The sequence below is a fragment of the Bactrocera tryoni genome, chromosome 5 (assembly GCF_016617805.1).
Source record: "Bactrocera tryoni isolate S06 chromosome 5, CSIRO_BtryS06_freeze2, whole genome shotgun sequence".
Lineage (NCBI taxonomy): Eukaryota > Metazoa > Arthropoda > Insecta > Diptera > Tephritidae > Bactrocera > Bactrocera tryoni.
In genome coordinates this window covers 23,237,923-23,264,311 of record NC_052503.1, presented here as the reverse complement: position 1 = coordinate 23,264,311, position 26,389 = coordinate 23,237,923, and the positions used below count along the sequence as shown (strand labels likewise).

The window sequence follows — 26,389 nt, the reverse complement described above, 5'->3', positions numbered from 1 at the left end:
ATCTGCCCTCCCATGCGATAAATTCATCCAACTGACGGGCAGCGATATGTTTGACGTGGCGTTTTGGACGCCTCTTTCGTGTGAAGACATGCCAGGCAAAAATCAAAATTTTAATGGAAAATTGTTTATGTGAATGTTTTCCTTGTTGTTGCTTTATTATTATTTTTCACATTTTCCTACGTTTATTACTTTTTATTGAAAATTTTTATTTTGCAGCTGAATGCATCATCAGCTCTGCGGTCAGCCATTTTATGTTGAAGCTTGAAGTATATGTATAAGTATAAACAGGTGGCATGGTCAGCAGTAAATTTCGCATATGGTGAGGTATGAACTCGGTGAATAACAAAGCCTGATTAAATAATGTAAAAGATTTGTGTGGCAACAACAATCAATTTGGCAGCAATTAAAGTGAAAAGCTTTGACATTTTATTATTTTATTTTATTAGTATTTTTGTTGTTTTTTTAGATTTCTTTTTATATTCAACTATTTTATTTTCCTTTTATTTTTAATGACCTCAAAGTAATTAATTACTTTTAAATAATAAATAATTTTTAATTAATGTTTTTTTTATGTAAGCTGGCAACTCTGTAACCTAAAATTTTTGTTTTAATCAATAATTAATGGCTGGCAATGTTCCCAAAAAATCTAATAATTTTTTTGTTTTAATTAATTTGAAGGAAAAATACAAAAACCAAAAAAAAACACAAAAAATGTTGCCAAAGCCGTGATATCCCTCGCAAGTGCCTTTGTTTTAGCATAAAATGATATGAAAAGAATTTTGTAAAGATCGTGATCGGTCAATTTGTATGACAGCTATATGCTATAGTAATTCGATCTGAACAATTCTTTCTGAGATTACAGCATTGTCCTTGAAAATAAGTTCAGCCAAATTTAGTGCAGATTTCTCATGAAATAAAAAAGCTTTCCATACCAGAACCTTGTTTTTGTCGGTCAGTTTGTATGACAGCTATATGCTAAAGTGGTCAAATATCGGTGATTCTGACAAATATGTTGCTTGTTGGAGAAAGATATCTCAAACACTGAAGGACTAGTTCGCATATATAGCCAATTGCATTTCAGAGCCGACATTGCTAGACCGTTGGCCTAAGTACTTTCACACGATCTGAATAGATATTCGTCAAGTACTGATCAAAGGTATAAGATTTTTAATAAATATTCGACTTTTTTCAACAAAAAAAATTTGTATGCCGCCATTTTGGTTCCCGCCCGACACCTTTTCACGAAGGTCTTCCAGGAGAAAATTAAATTTTTATTTATTTTTATTTTTTGTTCACATTCTTATTATTTAATCACTTTAAAGATATACTAAGAAATTTTAAACAAATCACTTTAAATAAATAATATTTTTAATACACCCTGGCAACCCTATAAATTGAAATTTCGTTTATAATCAAAAATGAATGGCTGTAAATGTTGCAATAAAATCAATTAAATTAATTCTGTTGAAAAATATGAGCAAACCAACACAAATAAAGCATAAAAATACAACAAAAACTCGTGTTTTGTCCTTGCAACAAAATTGAAAAAACCCGCAGCAGAAAAGCCACTTCCCACCATAATTACTACGCTTTTGTGGAATGAAAAATAATAATCGCTCCACGCTTGTCGACGTTTATTAACGTTTTATCGCAATTAATTACCGACATTTAACGCCACAATGGCAGCTGAAAGCGGAGAAATTAAAAAAGGGTTTAACGCAGCGGATTAAAACGGGAAAATTTGTAACACAAGCGAACGAACAGATGAGACGCACTTATTCATCATCATCACCACCATTATTGTGGACCGAAAGCAACGTTGCACAACAAGAACGCGCCACACATAATAAAACAAAACTGTAAATGTTGCAAATCGCTTGCTTTGTGCTCTGTGACCTTTGAAGCGACGCAGAAAATGTGGACCCGCGCTTACCTTTTCAAAGGGCTGCCAGCAGAGTAAAAGTAAAACAAAGAAATTAGAGATTATAAAACTGAGTTTGAGCAAAGGATTGTTGGCGTTTACTTTTCTAAAGTTTGCTCGCTTGTTATTGAAGATAAACAGAAGGAAGAAGTAGACAAACAAGCAAACAAAAAAAGTAAAGTTTAGCGATGGCGAAGATTTTATTTTAAAGTTAAAAATAGGTAGACAAAATTAATTTTTATTTCAAATTGAGAAACTAATTATGCTTATTTAAATATAACTGTAATGTAAACTCTCTCGTAGACAAATAAGTGCGGCTTATCAAATATTGAAGAAGCAAAGAAAACATCCAAATTTGTATATTATATCGCCCACTATACGTAAACTCTGCATTGCCAACTAAAACTTGTATATAAAGGGTAATCCATTCCATATATGATGATCGAAGGATGGGTGACCTTTATGATATATGAAAAACACAGAAACTTCAAAATTAATTGGAAATGTCTATTATTATTCGAACGAATATTCTTTGACATTTATTTTTTGAAGATTATCTCTTATGTGGCTACCGTTGAGTCTAATTTTCGTTTGAGCTTTTCGACAGTTAGCTGGCGAATGACACGCATGATATTTTGCTTCTAGGGCTGAATCGAAGCGGGATTGTCCGCATAGAATATACTCGTATATTGTCCCTATCCCCACAGGAAAAAGTCTAAAGGTGTGATATCACACGATATTGGTGGCTAATCGACCTGCCTAACGTAAAATTATCTGATAGCCGAACTGATCTCTCAATAAATCCATTGACTGATACTACTTGTATGTGTGGGAAGTGGCGTCGTCTTGTTAAAACCAAATATCACCGAGATCACGAGCTTTAATTTCAGGCATCAAATAGTCGGTTATCATGGCGCGATAATGGTCACCATTGACGATTACGTTTCCACCGGCATAATTTAAAAAAAATATGGACCGATTATAGAAAAACCGGCCTACAAACCACACCAAACCGTTATTTTTTGGATGAAATGCCAGCTCTTGGATCACTTCAGGTTGTTATTCGGAACTTTTGCTTGAGCCAGAATAGGCCTCATCTATACACAAAATTTGGCTCGAAAACGTCGGATTCTCTTGGAGCTTTTCAAGAGCCCATAGACCGAGGAGATATTTCTTCAGAAAGTCGAGCGGCTTCAGTTCTTGCACAAACAGTATTTTGTATGCTTTCAACTTAAGGTAATTGACCCAAGTCATTCCGAGCTGCTGTGAACGACCCCGAATCGACTCCCCGCGGTCTTCGTCTAGACTCTAAGCTTTGGTTACTATATGCGTACTGGACATAGTCTATTCAGTCGAATATTATCCAATGAATGCTGGGTCTCAAGATGGATGATGGAGTTGCGAATAGTATGATCAATAGATCGATTATGTTGACCATAAGTTGAGCGTAGCGCGAAACACATTTTTTACAGAACGAGAATTTTTATAATAAAGCTGAACGATTTGTCAAAGTTAAACGATAGTATGCCAAACAATACTGAACAAAAATAACATCACAGCTTGAGACGACTCACGCGTGATCTGTCAAAAAATGGCTATTGAAAAAGTAACTTTACTAAGATCATCCGTGATAAATGATCGCCGCGATGAGCAAAGTCGATTAAGTCATGTATCTCGAACTAGTATTCTAAAATTTTACACACGTCTCTTCAAGAAGCTGTTCCATTTTTGAAACCACCGACGTTGGACCATTGTAGGACAAAGGTGTCATACAAACTGACCGATGAAAATTAAGTATATTGTTCAAATCGTACCACTATAGCATATAGTTGCCGTACGAACTGACCGACCAATACCAAAACAAAGATCTTTTTATAGCATCTAATGCTATAATAAATGCACCTCGGAAGGTTATATTTTATAGCTTCGGTGCAGCCGAAGTTAACGTTTTTTTCTTGTTTGAACTTCACTGGCTCCATCTTTATACAAATTTATTCCTTTATATTTGTTGTAGCAAATCGCATAATATGGACATTTACACACAACTTCTCACTTATTGCGGAAGAGCGATCAAACGTTCGTTTTGAACTCGTCAATTGCAGCAATTCAATATTTTGATTGCCCGCGGCGAGAAAATGGCAAACTCAATCGACACTTGCAACAAGTGTAATTTTAATTGAAGCAATTGGCGGACATGACATGCAATGACACGCAGCCAACGCTACACAACGGAGGAGAATGCGCACGCTTTGAAGAAATCAATAAAAATTTGCAACTCTGAGCTGAGCGCTTTATTATTATTATTATTATTATTACTGTTATATTACATTTTATTTTATTTTTTCTCAGCGGTTTACGCTTGAGCTTTGTCAAGTTCATGTGCAACAATCGCGTGCAACATAATTACGGTAGCTGTTGCTTTGTTGCAATCATTGTTGTCATTTCGTGTGGCTGCTTACGCGCTGTTGCCACAAAACTCACTGCAATTACTGCGACTTCACCGCTGACACGGCGACACGTGCATAATTATGTACACATTTTCGCATGAATGCACTGATGGCTGTATGTATGTAATATATATATGGGCAATATATGTATATGTACGCGCTCCACATTCCGCCAAATTGCATTTGCTGCTTGTTGGAAGCGCAACAACCGTGCAACAGCTCGTTTCAAAAGTCACATTAACATTTCGCGTGCTGCTTCCGCCTCGGTGTTGCCGCCGCCGCCGCGCAACCGCTGTTTCGACAACTTTTATTGCCAACACTCATACGCCCGGTTGGTGGCGTGCTCAAGACGACCTGTATCCAATGTCGTCGCCATGCCCAATGTCATTCGCTCGACGAAACTTCATTGCCTCATAACGTCTGCCACAAATTTTCACATTTTCTTATTTTAAGTGTTTTGGTTGCTCGTTTCTCATTGCAACCGCCACACTAAGCTTGCCATTGGCTCACACGAAAATTCAGTTGTTGCACATTTGTGTTGTTTACACTATTGCGGTGAATTGGTGCAATGAAGTTATGGACTGCGGTTTATAACCTAACCTTAATTATTTCATGCCATTTTATTTTTTTATATTCTTCTTCGTTCTACCAAAGTAGAGATTTGCCCAGACTTACGAAACAATCCCTAAACCTATTCAATGACTCATGTTAAAGGTTTGGTATTTATGAGCAGTTTTCAGTAAGTTTGTTTAGATTAGGTTTGATGGCTGATCCAAAGTTCGCACTACTCACACTACTAAATATATGCAGTTCTTTGTGATGTTCTAAAAATAGAACTCTTGTGATTCGAACTTATAATTCAGCCGAGCACCTTGTGACCAATAAAATTTTGATCAGATGTTTAATTTCTACTCTCACTAGTTCGGTTGGACATCCGAAAATGTGAACTCCCAAGCTGTTAAGCCTGGATCTCACAAACGCAGGACAATCAAGAATGCTGAGATGATTCCACCTCTTCTTCTTCCATTGTTTCATGGAGTTTTCAGCATTGTGTTTAAGAAGCGCATTTAGGAAAGGTGTTCACGAAAAGGTGTTTACGAAACTCTGAGTTCGTTTTACATTTTCGACTGTGGAATAATTTTTTGTTAATCTTGAGACCAAATTTTATAATACAACATTAAGAACATCGGATTCAAAGCTAACTCGTCCAAGCTAAACTTTTGTGTATGGTAAACTCCATATTTATAACAGTGTTTAAGACTTTTTCGTTTAAAGAAATTTTGTTGTATGGTAAACTCTATGCTTGGCAGTAGTGTTTAAAGATCACTCGTCTAAGTGAATGTTTCTGTATGATAAACTCGATATTTATAGTAGAGTTTAAGTATCTGTATGATAAACTCTTTGCTTGGCAGTAGTGTTTAAGGTTAACTCGTCTAAGTGAATGTTTCTGTATGATAAACTCGATATTTATAGTAGAGTTTAAGGTAAACTCCCTTAATTAAGTTTTTGTGTATGGTAAAGTGTATGTCTGTGAGTAGAGTTAAGAAACTCGTCTAAGTGAGTGTTTCTGTATGATAAACTCTTTGCTTGGCAGGAGTGTTTAAGGTTAACTCGTCTAAGTGAATGTTCCTGCTTGATCAACTCCATGTTTATAGTAGTGTTTACGATTAACTCGCCTTATGAAGTTTTTGTGTATTGTAAATTCTATGCTTGAGAGTAGTGTTTACGGTTAACTCGTATAATTAAGTTTCTTTCTATGGTAAACTCTAAATTTCTGAGTAGTGTTTAAGGCTAACTCGCTCAAGCAAATTTTCCTGTATCGTAAACTCCATGTTTATAATAGTGTTTAAAGCTAACTCAACTAAGTTAATTTTGTTGTGTATGTTCACCGTTTTTCTAATGCTAACTCTATGTTTGTAAGTAGTGTAGTAGTGTTTAAGACTAACACCCAAAAAAAAGCTCTATATAGTGGCATTCAGGACTATAAGTAAGTTCCGTATGGTAAAATCCATGTTTATAGTGGTGTTTAAGATTAACTCGGCTAAGGAAATTTTGTTGTTTGATAAACTCTATGTTTGTGACTGGTGTTTAATGCTCTCTAAAACTTCTTAAAGTAAATTTCATACATAATAAACTCCAATTTTATAAATACTGTTTATTGCTGAATAGTGTTTAATGCTGACTCGTCTCTATATTAGTTAGTAGTGTTTAAAGCTATCTTATCTTAGTAAATGTTTGTGTATAGTCACCTTCATGTTTATGACAACTTTTCTTACCATACTTTATTTAAGGTCAAAGTAATCTCAAACAGATATCATATATTTATTTTCAACATCTCTATGGATAGACTCAACACATTTCGGCTAATATTTTGGGTATGAAACGAGCCACTAATAGACTCGTACCAAAAGATATAATCTTTTGTACAAACAACTTCAAGTAGAGAACGCAAAAGAGATGCGCTTCACGACGTAGCTGAGGACCCTACATTTATCGTCATTGCCGGTCATGAACGACATTGGAGCTATACAAAAAACTAGCGCATGGCTAAAACCGAAAAAACCTCAACAAATTCAGTCAAAAATCAAGGTAATGCAGAAACTTCTCTTTGATTATTCTAGTGTGATTCATGAGTTTTTGAGTTATTAATTTTCCAACAAGATTAATCAATAGATCTCAATACGATACGTTAAAAAACCAAACTTAGTTTTATTACAAATTCAAATTGTGTAAGTATTAAATTCTTACGCATCTCACTAAAACTTGTATAATTGCCACAAATGGTGTAATTGGACTTCAAAATAGTCTACAACTGTGCAATATAAAAGCCAACATTAGTAATATTTGTTTAGCGCCTTCCTCACCTCGCACCAATCAGCATTACGATGATCTAACATGAAATCATCCCTTAATTACGTGACTATTTTGTAAAATAAAGCAGCGAATCGTTATATATGCCGCCGTAATCGTAAATAGACTTAAGCACCTGATTTCAGTGACTCATTAGCAATTGAGAAACGCTTAACTACACATGCTTCAGTCAGCACTATGCACTGGCTGATCGCCCGACTGATCATCACCATTTTGTGGGGCACACAAAAATGCTGGGTTCAAGAAGAGTATGTAGCTTGCTTACAGCATTGGCTAAAAACAACACCGTAAAACAATAAAGAGTTACTACAAACACTCATATGAACCTTTTCATGTTGAACTAACTGCATAGGGCTGACCATACTCCACTAGGTACACATGTACTCAAAAAGTGCTAATTTACATTGCTTAGTATGTATGTATGTATGTTTGAGTTTTATCGGTTTATGGCATAATTTATGAAGGTGTTGCCATTTCCGTTTGCATTTGAAATCGCAATTCCAATCTATTCTATTTGCACAGTGCATGCCACAAGTGTGCAACAAACTTGCATTTATAGATATACACACACTATCGTGTTTACTTACATGAAGTTCTCTTTACTTTCAAGCTCAAGTGTAGATGAGTGCGTACTTTATTTTGATTTTTACATTGTTGACGCATGAGCTGGCTTTCTACATGCCACTTTGCCTACTTTACTCAATCAAGAAGACTGAATACTCGACTTGGAGATCTATTAAAGATGATTCATATATTTTCGGCTGAAAATCATGCTTAATCATACATAGTGAGATATATTTATAATCAGTAGCGATCTTGGTTCATGTTTCGTTGAAGCTCTCCTCCTGTCCGATAGTATATCTGGTATATAAAACACTATAAATTTGAGATGTTTTGGACTGTTACATGAAACTTATTTATTTTGGGAATAAACTCCATGGTTAGAATGTTCATGCACCTCAAAAAAAGTTGTAGTAGCTAAGTTTCGAACCCACTTGGTGTCAGAATAAACTCAAGAGTTCTCGGTTTCTAACGAATTTAGACTGTCGAATGAAGAGATTTCGTTTTTTTTTTTGGAAATCGTATTCGTAATCGTATATTCTTCACAAGGTTATGGACTCACTTTTGAGAATACAAATTTTCATAACCTTATATTCAGTCCAAGGTGTTTCCATATTTTTCGACATTTTTTACTTAGGATTTCTTTTTAAGATTCGGAAATTATATGTAATTTTTGCCGGGTTCAGTCAACCTTTAACGTTAATTTCTAGCTTTCAGAGCAATAAAGTCATGAAATCAAAAAACTCAGCTTTCAACTGAAAGTCTGTCAAAAAATATTCGGATTTTGTGGAACATTTTAGTTAAAGAGCGACACCGATATTTATTTAAAAAAAAGGCACTTCTTTCTTCTACGGACAAAATACCTGCAGTACCACTGCAGTAAGATTTACCATTTCAGCATGGAAAGGTATATGATCCACCAACGAGTCGAAATTATTAAAATTTACTACCGAAACTCCCAGTCAAGGCCTTAACTTTAAGAGCGGGTTTTTCAAAAGCTTTTTTTTTTTTTAATTAGACAAAAATGGTTTGGAATATCAATGAAATTCTTTATTCCTGTGAAAGTACATTTATACGTACAGGTTTTCCTTAGTTTCGAACTTATTATGCAATTTCTACTCTATTTTTTGACTACTCTCATCTTTTGGTAACTTCGAGAGCAGGGAATCGAACAACAAAATGGTATAAAACACATATCACCTTAAGGTATGGTCAAAATACTATCCGACTTAAGCAAGCTTGGCGAATATGAAGGGTGTAAATCGAAGACGGCATTTATCTTTTTTCGAAATATTATTTGATTTTTTTACACACATGAGTTTCGGAGTCACCGTTGACCCTGACAATAAAACTGTACTCAGACAATATCACAATACATTCCATGATGGTAATCAAATATTGTAATGGACGACACACTCATTTTAAAATTCGTTAATATGTATGTATGTATGTATGCATATAAGTATATTATGAAATGAATCTTTAATGGATTTTGCAATCTCATTGGTAAACAAATAAAATGAGAGAGGAATAAAAATAAAATGAATTCTGCAGATTATAATTTCATAAGCGACTCTCCTAAGCAAAAATAACCATAAAAGTTTGCAAATTATTCGGTTGACCTCATAGAGGAGTACATATGGGTATAAACTTTCAATATTTTTCTATCAAAAATTTTAGCAAGAGTCAACAGTGGCCTGCAATGTTCATATAGTACCTCGGAGAGAAAAAAATATTTTAAAATACATATGTATATGAATTACCATTCGATATCAGCAAGCAGCCACATTACATGTAAATATGTATGTATGTATGTATGTATCAATATATGGTATATATATTTACATGCTTCTATATTCCCACATAACCATTTCCTTGCTGTTGCATGAATGAGAAATGTTTATTGGCACTCAACTTTGTACACACACAATTCATTTGCTCAACTGACCAATTAAGAATATTGGTAGGTTGTTGTTGCTGTTGTTGTTGTTTGCTCGACAACGCGTGTGATTTGATATTGGTTTCTAATTTGAATTTGATGCCTCTGCATAAAGGCATGTTTGTTGTCCTAAGTGCCTAACATATATACATATGCCGTTTCCTCTCCGGAGGCCAGTGATTCATTTGACACAGCAAAAGCAATCAAAAAATTCCAGCCTCTAGACATTCCAAGACATAGAAGGTTAGACTGTAAATGGAATTCCTGAAAATGCTTAATTTCTTAGTTGCAAAGCAAATTTGAGCGAAATAAACGAAATTGAGACACTTTAATGATATTTACACTCACACACACGCACACATACACACATACTCATATTTGTTACGAGTGTTTGTTTGTTGTTGTTCGAGTCAATTGCTAACAGATAGCGTGTAAATATTTAATTGCAAAATCATTATTGTATATTTTTGTTGTTTTGCCGTTTGCATGTATGTATGTATGTTTGTAGCCGCACTTCATTGGCAGACGGGCGACGGAACTTTGCTTAGTCAGCTGTTTGTATCACATATACGAATCGGATATTTAATCGTAATTTGCTTGTAATTTATCGATAAATGAGCATGTAAATTTCGAAATATTAGGTTATACTTTATTTCGGGATCCCGTTAGTAACTGGAAAATTGTTATAAAATACCTTGCTTAGAAGTGAGGTTAGTTGCAACTCATCTTAAATAAAACAATTAAAGTTAAACTGAAAATCCATCATTTAGAACTTGTTAAACGTAGTGAACTATCAAAATTGATATCTTTCTTTATGACGTCACGATTTGTATTTCACTGTCAAACTCATCCAAAATTAATAACGAAACCTAATTGTCGCAATTTTTATACTCTCGCAACAAAGTTGCTAAGGAGAGTATTATAGTTTTGTTCACATAACGGTTGTTTGTAAGTCCAAAAACTAAAAGAGTCAGATATAGGGTTATATATGTATACCAAAATGATCAGGGTGACGAGTAGAGTTGAAATCCGGATGTCTGTCTGTCCGTCCGTAACTTGAGTAAAAATTGAGATATCATGATGAAACTTGGTACACGTATTTCTTGGCTCCATAAAAAGGTTAAATTCGAAGATGGGCAAAATCGGCCTACTGCCACGCCCACAAAATGGCGAAAACCGAAAACCTATAAAGTGTCATAACTACGCCATAAATAAAGATATTAAAGTGAAATTTGGCACAAAGGATAGCATTAGGGAGTGGCATATTTGGACGTAAGTTTTTTGGAAAAGTGGGCGTGGCCCCGCCCCCTACTAAGTTTTTTGTACATATCTCGGAAACTACTATAGCTATGTCAACCAAACTCTATAGAGTCGTTTCCTGCAGGCATTTCCATATACAGTTCAAAAATGGAAGAAATCGGATAATAACCACGCCCACCTCCCATACATAGGTTATGTTGAAAATCACTAAAAGTGCGTTAACCGACTAACAAAAAACGTCAGAAACACTAAATTTTACGGAAGAAATGGCAGAAGGAAGCTGCACTCAGGCTTTTTTTAAAAATTGAAAATTGGCGTGGCGTCGCCCACGCCTCTACTATGATAAAGAAAATTGTTTTTGAGGGCAAGAGAATTGAAGTTAAGAAGACTATTTATTCAAGATTGTCGATATCTAATGGTTGGATAACTGAGTAGAAGAGATTAGTAATACAGAGGTGGTTGTTCGTTATCATCCCACGTCACCATTGAAAAGAGTATTACAAATGGACCGCTCTAAATCGGTGTACTCTTTTAAATGACAACAAGAATAGGCGCTTCCACGATAATCGAGTCTAAGTAGCCGGAACGGACACGTATTTTTATCCGGCCAAGTACTGTCAACACGGCACCATTCTCCGAAATTACTGCATGACTGTTTTTTTGCTGCTACAACAACAACCAAAATAGATTTATTGATATTTTCCACATTTAAAACCCTAGCAAAGCTTGAGAGCTGAACTTAAAAATATGACGCTACAAGAAACTTGACTAAACAATCCAAAACTTAAAACTTTGATGTCGAACTTCACGATCTGAATCTAAAAGCAATTCTTCAGTCGGTTAATATTTAATCTAGAAGTCTTCAGGTCGAAACATCTATAACATACTTTAGGATGGATCGGCTTGAAACTTCAACTTTTAATTGAAAAAAATTACTATTTTAAAGAAAATATACCAACATTTTATGTTATAAATATCTTGTTTTTGTCTTCAATGAATCTCTATTCTCCATCCGGCTAATTCTAATGATAACGGAGCGATTCTCTGAATCATCCAAAACATTATAATCACCTAAGATGAGCTCTATTATTTTTTTGTACACCAGGTGTAGCCTGTTTTCATCTTCCTTATTATTTAGTGGACGCATGCTCTGCTGATTTCTTAAACCAGCTATTTTCAATCTAAAGGCAATTCTTTAGTGAGTCAATATCACCGATAGAGTACGAAGAAATCTGTCGCTTCGAATTGTCTATTGTCAATCGCGCTTAAAGATAAGTATACTAACATTTTATTCCAGAAATTCTTTCTTTCAATCGTGTTTCAGTGAGACAATCTTGCAAACTTCTTAGTGAAAATTGTCTATATTTTTCAATAAAAGATTTTTTTAAGTTTCTAATCGTTTTTAAACAAAAAACACTAACATTCTATTATAAAATTTCCGTTACTTCCCTAAAATCAAAATTCCGGTTTTTGTGTTTGTAACATGAAGGAACAAGAACACAACAACACAGCAACACAACTCACTTCGGCACTTTGAGGTATGTATATTTCCAAATATTCGATGCGGTTGTAAAATTAAAACATTTGTGAATGTAAAACAGCAATTAATTATTTATTTAAGCCAAAAGCGTTTGAAAATTGTAATGGAAATTCTTCAAATGTTATTACCATTCAATTACAATAGAATATTCGCTGGATTTTCCAATTAACATTCAATTACATTAACCTGAATACCTCAAAGCTGCATCATCACACCTTGAATGAATACTTCAATATTGGTGCAAGTAAGCTAAAGAAAATTGAAAAACAACAATAACAAATAAAACAAAAATAAAAAGCATCTTACTAACAATTCTACTATGGTTTTCGTAAGAATTCGTAGTTAGAAAACGCAAAAGAAGAATATATGCACACAAACCGAATGCTTGAAGGCACATATTTATAGGTACATACATATGTATATAAACATATATATCTACTATTATATCTATTATATATATACATATAAACATATTATATAGCACACACATGTATGTTCTTATGCACTCTTGTACGAACTTGGCTTAGAGTATCATAGGAAACTCATCTATTCTTATTCATTGGCATCTGCATGTGACTAAAGCAAATTAATTGCACAATAACTTTGCATTTAGAATGGTCATAAATGTTGGTGGTATACACACACATATATACATACACACATATATACATATATACAAATGCTTATAACCCATTTATTAGTTTAGATGAATTTTTAATTGCCAGCAATTAAAATTTCAATTTATTTATTAGGCAACACAGTGAACTACTTCTTGGTCAACACTTAGTCGAGTGACAGTTGCAATTTGGTAGTATTACGAATTATATAATTAAAAAGCACATAAACGATGATTGAGTATGCCAGAGTATTTTGGTTTATTTAGTTTCATATGGCAGGCAAGAGTTGCATGAAGTTATTGGCGCAACTACTAACATACTTCCTCATGGTTTCCTCTGAAACTGACGATAAATAACAGTAAAATAATTCTTAAAAGGTAAAACTAATGAATATAAGTTTTTTGCAAATATAAGTGTTGCCACATTCACTCAAAATCAACTAATTTAATTTCAAAAAATATATTTCTGAGAATATGTATGTTTAAAATTTTTGGAAGGCAAGAAAGAAAGGTTAAATTACATGTAGCATTTTTCAAAGTAACCCTCTACCTTTTCAATAATATTTTTTAAGAATTTTTCAAAGTTTTATTTGCCTAAAACGCTTATAAAATTATTTGAGTAAATTTATGGATTTTTCCTTATAAAAACGACATAACCTTTCATTAAGCCTATGGCACTGTACAGCAACGAATCGAATAAGCAACTGGTATAAATATCATAGACTGGTATAAACTATTACCGATACTACTAAGCTCTTTTACCACTTCCATAAGGTATCTGCAAATCAGCAACGAATCCACTAAACAACTGGTATAAATATCGTAAACCGGTATAAACTAGTACAGATAGAACTAAAAGAGTTATACCACCTTCATAAGGTATCTACAACTCTCTACAACCCGGCAAAGAATCTAATAGGCAACTGGTATAAATATTATAGACTAGTATAAAATAAAACAGAACTAAAAAAATTATACCACTTCCATAAGATATCTACAACTTAGCAACGAATCGAATAATCAACTAGTATAAATATCATAAACTGATATAAACTAGTACCATCTATTTATAGATAGAACTAAAAGCGACTATACCACTTTCATAAGTTATTTCCAGCTCTTGTAAACTCTCGTAACTTTAATCGGTCAGATTTATTGCTATGGCATCTACATATATGGTACAGCGGTCCAATCCATTCCTTTACAAGATTGTCAAATAAAAAGTTATTCATGCAAGAACTTAATTTTAAGCGATCAAATTATTTGACAGCTATATCCTAAAGTGGTCCGATATCGCCGGTTCTGACAACTGAGGCGCTTCTTGGGGAGGAAAAGGCGCTTGGAAAATTTCATATCGATAACTCGAAAACTAAGAGACAAGTTCACGTATATGCAGACTGACTGACAGTTGGGTATGGCTTGTTACGCTGATAATTTATCTGTGTATTTATAGGGTTTCAGGATATAATAAATGCCTTCAATAACTCACTAATAATGGAACATATTGTTTTTTAATAGTTCACTTCAATTCTAAAACAAAACATTGAGGAGTAGTGAATCGAACATACAGCTAGTATAAAGAATATAAACTGGTATAATTTTCATTTTCACAAGGTATCCGCTTTTTTCGTCCCCTAAATTTGTAGTCAATATTGATTTGAGTTTTAGCCTTTCTATTCTGTTATTATTGTGAAAGCAATAAATTTATTTAATTAAATTCATAATTTTACATTGAATTTAATTAAATAAATTTATTGCTTTCACAATAATAACAGAATAGAAATTTCAAAAGACTCAAACTCAAATCAATATTGACTACAAATTTAGGAGACGAAAAAACTTAAGTCTCATCTTAGCGCCCGTTTAGATTTCAATAGACAAATCTCAGCATAGAAATGACAGTTAAAATGTACAACATATGACAGATAGCTGAAATAAGAAACTTCTAGTATAACTGTTTGGAAAAGACAAAAGTCTTCAGGGAACTACAAAAAAAACAGTAAACTACAAAAGCTGAAATCTGAGCATATCTCGTACCTAATCTAATGATATGAAAATATGAATAGCATATTGAGTTAAAAGGCTACAAAGGTTCCAAAAGAGAATTTGCGAGGGTAATTTAAGACGATTGGAATCCAAGTCATGTAGACTAACGAACTAAAGAAAAAATCTTTCGAAAAAATACTCCCAATAAAACTATTGATAGCATCTGCAGTCTCTGACGCAATAAGCTGAAAGAAATGAGTTCAAAATATATACTATAAAAGTTGCTAACAAATCTCGACAGAAGCATGATAGAGAAAATCAAAACCCGATAGAACGAGCCACCTGGGTGCTGTAAAATTCATGTGCAAAACGGTGATCGGAAGTCGACAAAATTGCTATTGGCACTCGATAGAAGAGACTAAGAAAATGATGGAAATACTAACTGGTCACTGGTGGCGACACAAGACCGCAGGATGGCGCTGACATATCGAGAAGACTGCAGGAAATGTCTAGAGCAGGACCCAAGGAAACAATGGAGCATCTCTTGTGCACTTGTCCCGCTTTGGCAAGACTACGCTGTAAGCATCTAGCGTCCCCACGTTTTGGTACACTGAAGGTGATATCGATAATGCGATAATGAGGCCGCAAAATCTGTTAAAATTCGCGCAAGCATCCTAAAGGATAACTACTCCTCTTCGATCTAGCAACTGAACTCCATCTGGTATCGCAAAGGACTAAAACTAATCTATGCGCGACTTATTGGCTTACTATATTAACCTAACCTAACCCAACAGGTCTATATTTGGACATCATGCGAACCCAATAATTTCAGAGAAGACTCTTTGTAAGAAAGGACTTGGTCAGCAACATTCTCTTATATTATTTGGGGATTGTTTTACTTTGCTACCACAATAACAGCAACAACAGATTATAAAATTGTCTCATTTTAAAAAACTTCCTTTGCGGTTCGAGATGTAACTAGTGGGGATCAATTAAAGTTTGAGGTTATGTAAAAATATGTCTATAAAAATCCAAATTTTTTGCGAGTAATAGCTAAAACTGGACTAAATCAATTTCATGCTCGCTTAAAACTCAGTTTTTGTTTTGAGATTGAGGTTATGGTGAATAAATTTTTTTCACCTTTTCTCTCTAATAAATTCGTGGAATATATGATTAAGATTGAATAAAAATAAGCTTTATAAATGCAAATTTTTTCCACTCACCTTAGCTTGAAATGTGATGCCGTGGAAGAAGGCCTGCTCGGCATGCAACGGCACACGCAAATCCTGATCGTCCTGCACCAAATCGTACGGTGTCGACGGCATTCTCAAATAGTTTAGTATCACTGATTCAGACCACTTGTAGTATCATGAAATTGTTTTCATTTTCTTCTCGCTACGCTTGTGCAATGAGTGCCCGATGTGCCATAAAAAGCCGTTACCACTACTCGAATTTCGCGAACTCATACAAAAACGCACCAAACGAACGACCGAATAAACACGGAAAGCCCACAAATTAATTGAATAATTTAGCAATACGCGTAGAATTTAAATTTTTAAACTTTTTCACTTGCTTCGCATAGGCGCCCACACACGGAGGATACAATTTCAGCGGGTTTCGCACACTAACAATTTATTTTTTATTTTATTATATTTTTTTTTTTTTGAAACACTAAATCACAACGTGGCAAATTGATTTAAATTAAATTGCATTTACGCTCATTAATTAATTCATTAATAGAATTTTGCGCGCTTTCAAAATGATTTCCAGTGGCAAATATATGTGGTAAATCTGTAATTGAAAGAGAAAGAGAATTAATTATTTACTTTGCCATATAATGGTGTAAAAAATATAAAAATATTATGTTAGTGCAGACACATACACTTTTGAAATGAATTAATGATTGTGGCAATTTGTTAAAACAGCTTAAGTCGATTTAAGTTGAAGCGGTTGCTTTGATTTCTACCGAAAAACCCAAGCAAATACTTAAACTTTATTTTAACATAATTTAAAATCCTCGATTCCGAGATATTTCTGAAGGTAAAACAAAACATCGGATCTCGAAAAGTTTTTCAAAATAACTCAAATTTTTCTCATTAGTCTAACTCGACTTATGCTATTTCCGTGAATATTTTGTTTCGGAAGTATTTATGCACATTTACCAGGGCGTAACTGTCTAGCTTCGCATGACTATCTAGCAGATACTAGTCATCTCTTGTGAGTCAGCGACTGGCTAACTTGACACCTAAACACCTTCTTAAGGCATCGCCAAAAGCGACACGTTTAGCCACTCATTAGTGTAGCTTTGACTGTCCAACTCTGATTCGCATGAAATATGCAAATTAATTACTTTGGTTTCGTTTTTTTTTGGCGACTGAGACTCAGTTGTCTGACGCAAAAGCTTTCTTTCATAAGTATGCAAATTCGTAGAAAATTATATAAACTCTTGGAACAAAAACTATAAAAAAGAATAAAAAAAATTCAAGAATAAATTTCATAAAACTTCGCAAAAGTATTTGAGCCTGACTTGTGAATGAAGGTATAACTTGTTCAAAGCTTAAACTTTAAATTCGAGAAGACTTTTATTGGCAAACTAACTGCTAACAACCTCTGGCGAAGAACAAAAGACTTAAACGGTACAAATATATTACAGATCTTAAACTCTTGGAAGCTTCCTTGATTAATTTTAAGAATGGTTGCTAGATCTAAGCCCAAATAAATTCAAAAGTGGATCAAAACTATTGACCTCAGGAAACGTCGTTCTATCGGTAATTGGACAGAAGTACTTACCCAAGGTTCAGATATCTTCCAATCAAAACACCAATCGGATAATACTAATTACTGATTTAAGACAAGAGGTCATACTTATGTTATCGCTATCACACTTATGTGTAATCATCTCGTCCCGGCGAATCTTGACATTCGGACATATCATAGAATAATCGAAACTTTTAATTTAAAATTTCCGAATCGCGAACCTAGTTTAAGTTAGGTTAAAAGGTCGATCCAAAAAAGGGTTCCACTTGGACAGCTGAGAAGGCCAGTTCTTTTATGAAACCTAAATAATCGCTATTATTGATCGAAAAGACTCTGAAAAATCAGCAAAGTGCTTTGAGCCTGACTCACATTTGTTAAAGCGGATGATATCAACTCCGGCTATTTCGCCAGGTTGGCTGAAGTTATGACTGTCTAGATGTTTTAACCACAGCTTTACCGAATTCACGCCTACTGCGCAGTGACCAGTAAGAATTCCTACGATTGCGGCAAGATTAACCTTACAGAGAGCAAGTCGTTCAGTGGATCTCCTGCGCTCCGCACCAAACCAGAAAAACCACTCAGTTACACAGGAGTTAGTTTTCAATCAACGTCAAATAAGCTTACGTAAAGTCCAGAGGTGCAACAATAAAGTGAAAGATGACAATGTTGACCCAACTCGTTCTCAATCCGATGTAATCGCAACAAAGTTAGCCTCTCTGGCGAGCTTATAGGTTTAGCAATTTCCAGCGATTTCGCTATGATCAGGAATGGAGATGAGTCTCACAATAATGAGGTTAGAAGCTACCGATAGTGAAGACAAAGACAGTTGAAAATGCCGTACCCATGACAGTCGGGTCTAAGTACCCCGAACGGACTCGGATTTTTATACAGCCAAGGACTGAAAACTTGACACCATTCCTCGAAATTGTTTTAGGAATATTTTATGCCGCTACAGCAACAACGAAAACATAGATAACTTAACTAACATAGAGCGCACTATGAGCGAGCTCAAAGCTAGTATTTCCGCTTTGCTGTCGGAGTGAATCTACACCTCGCTGAAAGAGACTACACTGCAGAGCAATACAGCTACTGCTACCTTAATAGTAGCTTAAGGGAGAGCTATTTACAGAAAACCTCTACAACCTTCCCTCTAAATTTCGATTCTTGCATGAAAATATCCATTGCGCCTGATCTCTGGTGGCTCCTCGACAGTATGGGAGCAGCGAAGAAGGCCGAACATAAGATCTATCGAACAAAAATGATTATTATTATTTATAGATAGAATGCAAACTTATCCAAAGAGTCTGTCAGAGTCAGATTATTATAAAATTATCCGCGGCAAGACTTATTACGCACAAGAGTGTTCACAGCGAGTCATTCACACCAAAAAACAGTGATTAATTTCAAGTAAAAGTGCCGACAGTCGGTGTATCGAATACACTGACCAAGAGTTAATGATTTCTAATTTACGAAAGAGAAAAAAGAAACCAAACCAACAGGGGGCAAGCACCTGCTTCAGGTCAAACATTTCCTTAATCACCTTTCGCGGCGTATTAGCCCCGTCAAAGCATAAACACTTTGCTAATAAGTGACTTCATACGCATAACTCACCCGAAGACGTGGGCAAAGGAGTGACCGGCCGCTGAGTTTGCCGCAAAATTTTGCAAGAACTGATGTGTACATGATTTACATACTTATACCTAGTTGTACATATGTATTTATATACAGATAGTATGTATTATCTTCGCTAAAAATCGCACATCTACAGCTAGGTATTTATCGCGCTCGTTTATCGAAGCTTTCTTATTCAGTCGGAGTTAAGCCCAATTATAATTTGCTTTAGTCACTTCGTTTCCGTGTGAAACATGGGATGGTCGATGTTGTTGTTGTCTTTTGTATTTCTTTATGTTGTTGGTCTGCGAATGCCCGTGAACCCATAAAATTTTGCACATTCGCGAATTCATTTCGTTTACCTCATCCTGCTACGCTTGCGGCTTTTCGCTTTAAAGTGTCTTTAACTATTTTGACTAGTTCACTTGAATTTCGGATTCGCAATTCTTTTTATAATCTTTCCGCAATTTGCTCTTCGTTTTCTTTTCTTTGCTGCGCGTTTAAACTGGTTTATTGTCGTCTCAATCAAAAGTCGAAGCTGGTTTTACCTACTGGCCGATTTTGGCTTTGTTTTTCTGTTAAGATTTTTTCGATCTTTTCCTCATTCGTAATATTAACTCAGCAGCTGTTTCGCAATCAGTTTTTGTTTTTGTGTGTTAAACAAAGCCGCTTAATTACACCACACCCCCGACAGTCTGGCATTTAAAGCGAAAAAATTTCATAATATTTTGAAATCATTTTTCTGTTGTTCTGCATCTTTCTTGAGCGCGCTGAAAAATTGCTCATTTTATGTGGTGAAAATGTACGGAGCAGCTGCCGCTAAGGAAACATTCTTATCTGGTGATAAATGACACCATGGTCACTATGACAGCCGTTAAATGAATTTTTATATAGGAGAATTAGAGAAAAGGGAGAAAATAAGGAAAGAAGATGGAACCGAAAATGAAATAACATTCTGCTTAAAGCTTTGTTTGTAGTCAAAGGAATATAGTTCATGTCATAAAGTTGTTCGACAAAAAGGTAGTCATATAACTTCCAGGCCGCCTTCAAATATACTGTTAATATTTCACGAAAATATTTTAAATCTCAAAAATATGTCTGCAAGTTTTAAAATTGCTTGCCAAGAGACGATGCTGTAGCAAATGTATTGTTGTTATTGCTGTAGCGCCAGAAAACTTTCCTAACGTACATATTTTCGAGGAATGGTGCCTAGCTGACAGTCCTTGGCCGAATAATAATCCGGGTCCGTTCTAACTTACTTAAACCCGACTGTGCTACATACAGGCACAACACACAAGACTCCTGCTGTCGTCTACTTGAGAACCCGAATATCTATCAAAATAATATTTTATTGACAGGTCCATAAATATTAACGGTAAATAGTGCTTAAGTCCCAGTGAAGCCCTGCGGTTTCTAACAAATTTGGCCCGCTAGCAAACTCAATCATTCAATTAGTTTTCATGACCTGAGACCCGAACCCATCCTCTTTGAAGAAATAAGATCATCGCATCAATTTCACTATTACTTCCCTTGACACTGCAACTCCTCGCTAGGAATCCAGACACTCTTGAATAAATAAGTGTCTGCAGCTGCTATAGGATTAGTATCAGAATTCAATTTCTATCGAAGAAGGGAATCTCACAGGTTTTTATTCAAGTATAGGGAAGTTAAACTACATAGGTGCTCCACAAGGTGGAGTGCTCTCTCCTGTTCTATGGATCCTGGTCGTTAACCATCTGCTTAAAAACTTGAGGTTCGTGGTAAGTTAAGTTCCTGAGTGCCGAGTACCAAGTACGAGTTAACGCAAAGGTATGCCATCATCGTAACAAATTGGGCAGTGCGAAGTGGTCTCACCATCAACCCAAATAAAACCGGTTTTTTTCATGTTGCCTTACACTGCAGTAGAGGAGCCATTGGCAAGAGGTTCTCAACGGGTGGCACTCATCAGCATGTGTGATGCACTAAGGTCCACACCAACCATGGCACTTAACGCTATCTTGCAGATGGTTGCCGTAGATATCGCCGGAAGGTTTATAGCTGCGAAAGTTGCTAGGAGACTCAGAGAATCTGGGTTTCTAAAGGAGCACATGTCTGAACACTCGAAAAACCTCACACACTTTGCTTTCACACCGGATTACTTGGATCATGGAGTCGACAAACCGAGCTCTGGCGTCTCCTCCTCTGTCCATATACCGCTGAGGGAATTGTGGGCGTTCAGAAGTCGCTGGAGCAGAGGGCACAGAACTTCTTTACGAATAGCTCTAAGCTTGGGAGGAAGGTCGGGAGCTCTCTATCAACCCTAACTGCTTCTTGCAATGTTTTCCAAGCCGATGTTGTAGCCATTAAGGTAGTAGTAGATTTACTGCTCCGGAGTGCAGCCTCCTTCAGAGAAGTGACCATCCATACAGATAGCAGGGGTACAAGGAGTACATTACCTCGTTATCAATATCATCGAGTATCTTTATGATACTCGACACTCACGATTCTCCCGTATGCTCTTTTGTTATTCTACTAAATAACTGTGCTTCGTGGGAGCTTCGCCAAACTGGGCCACCATCAAAATCTAGTGATCTCTTTTCCATCAGTTAGTCTAGGCTCTCCCTAGTTGTGACGGTTTTAACAAGCCATTGCCCTATTGCTGTAAGGTTGGGAATCTCACCAGACGCAATCTGCAGTAAAGAACAGATTAAAATACTGTGATTTAGTTTCCTTTCTAAGAATAAAAAGGTCTAATAACAACGTTGAAAAGCTTAAAAAAGAAAGGGTGGAAAGATAATCATACAACAAAGTTGGTTCAGCTACCCACAATATTTTCCCCTTGCCTTTAACAGTTTTTATAATAATTATTCTGAATTCGAAAAAAGTTTAAAGCTTAAAGTTTATATAAAAACTTCATTTAATAACATTTGACTGCTTCGATAGAATACACAATCCAATTCAAATCAATTAAAACTACTGAAATCGAGCAAAAATAACCGCAAATTGCAAACTTTCGCACTTCAAAGCTTCCATTAAAATTTAAACTAAAATTGTTTCAGACATAAAAAAGTATAAATACTTGTAAAAACATATATAGATTCAAATATGTATGTATGTACATAGTATATGTATATGAGTTTACAATGCCATTGTCTGTGCCATCGCCAATTTAAGGACAAAACTTTTGTTGAAAACTGTCGCATACAGGTGTTACTGGAAAATATTAAAACTTTTCCTAATCCCATAGTGACAATATAATAACATGCAATTGTCTATGTAGATACATACATATGTATGTATTGGCACTTTTGGCATAGCTGCCAAAAGTAGTTGAAAAATCGAAAATAAATACCCATTAGCAAATATGTATGTATATACCTCGGGTATAGGTAAAAATAGACAAAAAATATATTAAAAAAATAAAAAAATTATATTATAAATGAAGACATAACAAATAAGGTTTCTAAAAGTCTCTAACACAATATTTCTCTTATAGTTAAAGAAGCAGTTTCAAAATTAATAAAAAATAAATAATTTTTTTTTAAATACATTGGTATATACTGGCATACTATGTAGGTACAAAAATACATGCATTCGTGTAAAAAATGGTGGAAGTAATTGGTATAACTGGTATAGAATTGATATATAATGTCAATATAGCTGATATATAACTGGTATATTGGTATAATGACCTACTCAGTTTTGAAAAACGGGTCAGCAAATACACATTAATTTTCGGCCTAAGAAAGAGCCATTATCTAATCAAAATCTAAAACATATTCTAAAGCGCATACGTTGAAATGTTTAGAAAGTATAAAATAAACATCCATAAAACATAAGCAATTTTCCCATACAAGGAAACAAAACCAATATCTCCAAAACTTGAAAAGTATGCAGACTTAAACCAAATAATCAAAAAAAAAAACAACATTAATTCAAACTACGAGAAATATTAAGTTCTCAAATTGACCATCAAAGCACCTTTAATTCAGCTCTCTCTAACCTATGAATAGTTAGATTTCCTTACTGTCACAATACTCTTATCGAATCAAAACAAACAAAATATTTGAAATGTTCAGAAAGGAAACGAGAAATTAAAAAATCCGTGAAAAGTAAGCAATTGCTCCAGAAAAGGTATCAAATCAATAATATTTCCAGATTTTGAAGGAAATATTGAGCGGACTCAATCAAACTTATAAAACATATTAAACTAGCCTTTGAGAAATATGAAGTTCTCAAATGTAAGTCAAAAATCATTATATAATTCTCAAAAATCATTATTAATTATTAATATAATTCTCCTCTATCAAATCTTTGAACAATTAGCTTTCAGCTTAAGGCGAGAACTATTATTTCCTCACGTTGAAAAACGATTTTATTGCCATAGAAAAAACTCTTTTGTCTTTATATCAAAAAATTAAATGAAATGAATATGTGACGCTCTAAGAATGCATCGCTGTGTACCTATTATTTTGCACACGACTGCATATAGCTACCAACTTGAATTGTTCCAACGGCATTCTTTACTTTTGCAATTTGCTTGCGCTCACTTCACTTTGTAAGCATCAAACTTTAACTGTTCACTGTACTCAGCTTCGTTTTATTTATATTTCCATAAAAATTCTGAAAATTTTTTAATCAAAAGTTTATCGAAACAAACAGAAACGTCAGCTGCATATCCCTTGCTAAGAATTAATTAATCGTAATTGTTTAAATTTATGGCTCTTCATTGAAGAATTTATATTTGTATAGATGTATATGTATGTAATATGATTGTATGTAATATATTTGTATATAATATGTTTGTTGTAATATATTTGTATGTAATAACTATTATTTAGGGCAACACAATTCTTTGATTACGAGTCTTTACGTGCAACATTCCAAAGATAGGCAGACAATGACAAAAATACTAACTGAGGGTGGATTTCGAAATGTGGCATGAACGTATGCTATGTGTAAGTATAAGTGGATTTAAACAATAAATGAAAATTAATTATAAATGATCATGCAAGCGAGTGTCTTCTTTAGAGTTTAAAACTAAAAAAAATTTAATTGAATAATTGCTTAATATGGTTAATTGAAATTTTCGAACAAACTTATTCTTTTCTAGAATAAGTTCTAATTAACCCAACTCTTAATGGGCTTTTCTTTTAAGAATTTTTCAAATCTAAACTTGACTTATCTACTGACGAAAAGAAAGTACAAAAGAACGCCAATATCTAAGATCGATACGTTAAATCGGCAAAGCCTGGGTTACTTGCGGAGTAATTTTGAGTTGTGTCAGTAGGCGACTTTTAATAGATTCTTAGTAACTCTTCTTCTTTATTTGCGTAGACACCGCTTAGGCGGTTATACCAGTAACTGCAGTAACTCTTACTCTTAAGAATAAGTGACTTCGACTCTTAATAGCTTTTGCTTTTAAGGATTTTTAAAATCAATACTTGACTTATCCACTGACAAAAAGAAAGTACAAAAAAACATTGATATATAAGATCGGTACGTTAAATTGGTAAAGCTCTGAATTGCTTGCGAAGTTATTTGGAGTTGTGTCAATAGGCAACTTTTAAAAGACTCTTAGTAGTTTTTACTCTTGAGAATAAGCGACTTCGACTTATCTTACAACAAAAGGAAGACACATTAAAACATCGATTGGTTAAAACAATGTCTTATGTCGTTAAGTGGCGGAAATAATTGCAAAGTTACTTTAAATGGAACATTGTTGGTCCAAACTGCTTCTTTAATTTGTAAAGGTAGCGTCATTATCTATACCCACAGAACTATAGGTCGGTCTTATGTATTTTAACCACTGTTGCATTCTATGTCGAGCTCTTTCGTACAATACCAAAGTGGCATAGAACTCTAAAAATCAAAAATACTGGCAAACTTTAAGTACTTAAAGAAGTCTTTCTTATGAAGTTGTCACATCGCTAGAAGTTATTGGTAAAGTGATATCAAGAAATAAAGTAAAGAGATATGGAGCTGTAAGGCATGTTAACTGAACAGGCATGCTTGACTTAATCGACTTTATATGGTCTCAAACGTTTTACGAGTATTCTGCGTGTTAGAAACTTCGTGACAAACTGAACCCCATATTCAAAAGCTATTTGATCGACATTTGCTTAGAAAAAGCCCGAAGAGTAACCGAGTGCCCACTCCAATGTTTTTATGACCTTCTTCAGTACAAGTGAAAATTTTCGAGTCTTTCTTTAGTACAAGTGAAACATTGATCCATAGTAAATCATGGGAAGGTTAGAACGATGAAATTGTAGACTGTCATATATAGAGATCTGAAAGAAATTTCTTCACAAACATTTTTCCAAGTAAAGTTCCACTGGGAGATTATGAGTAACCCGCTATAGAGACCAATTTTCTTTAATGCCAAAATTGCTAAAGACTTTCAATACCTACAAAGTGCTGGATATTTTAAAGCGAGTAAATTTATTTCTCACACGAAAAAAGTGGGGGCCATTGCCACTCTTGGTTGGACTCAGCTGAAAACATTTAGCGATTACACTTCAACCGGAAGAAGAAGTTTTTCAAACCTTAAAAGCTGAAAGTAAATGCACTTGCAACGAAACCTAATACCTTCTTTTGAACTAGCAAGATAGTCTTCATGCTATTGGAACATAAAAGAGAGAATGAGAGAATGCGGTGGAATGACGAAGATAGCGAAGTTCAGCAGAGTTTGTTGCAAAGCTTAACCACACTGCAATACCAATGAAGAAAATAAGAACAAAACAGTTGTTACCAGAGAATACGAATGGTCAATTTGTACACATACACACTCATACATGCATTTACATCATATGAACGTTTATATAATATTGTACTTATGTACAACTACAATGGCTAGCAATTTAACCAGTGAACCATTAAGTCCTACTCAAGTTTAAGCTTA

At 34.6% G+C, this 26,389-nt stretch overlaps 1 protein-coding gene across 2 annotated transcripts in view; it reads right to left on the bottom strand.

Annotated features, from left to right (window-relative positions):
• The window catches only part of LOC120777954 (capon-like protein), a 319,841-nt gene that overhangs the window by 272,671 nt on the left and 20,781 nt on the right, over positions 1–26,389 (bottom strand). For both annotated transcript variants that reach the window (XM_040109570.1, XM_040109569.1), the window contains exon 2: positions 16,365–16,932. In XM_040109570.1, the coding sequence (XP_039965504.1) occupies positions 16,365–16,466 (102 nt within the window). In that variant the 5' untranslated portion in view covers positions 16,467–16,932. The remainder of the gene's footprint in view (positions 1–16,364; positions 16,933–26,389) is intronic.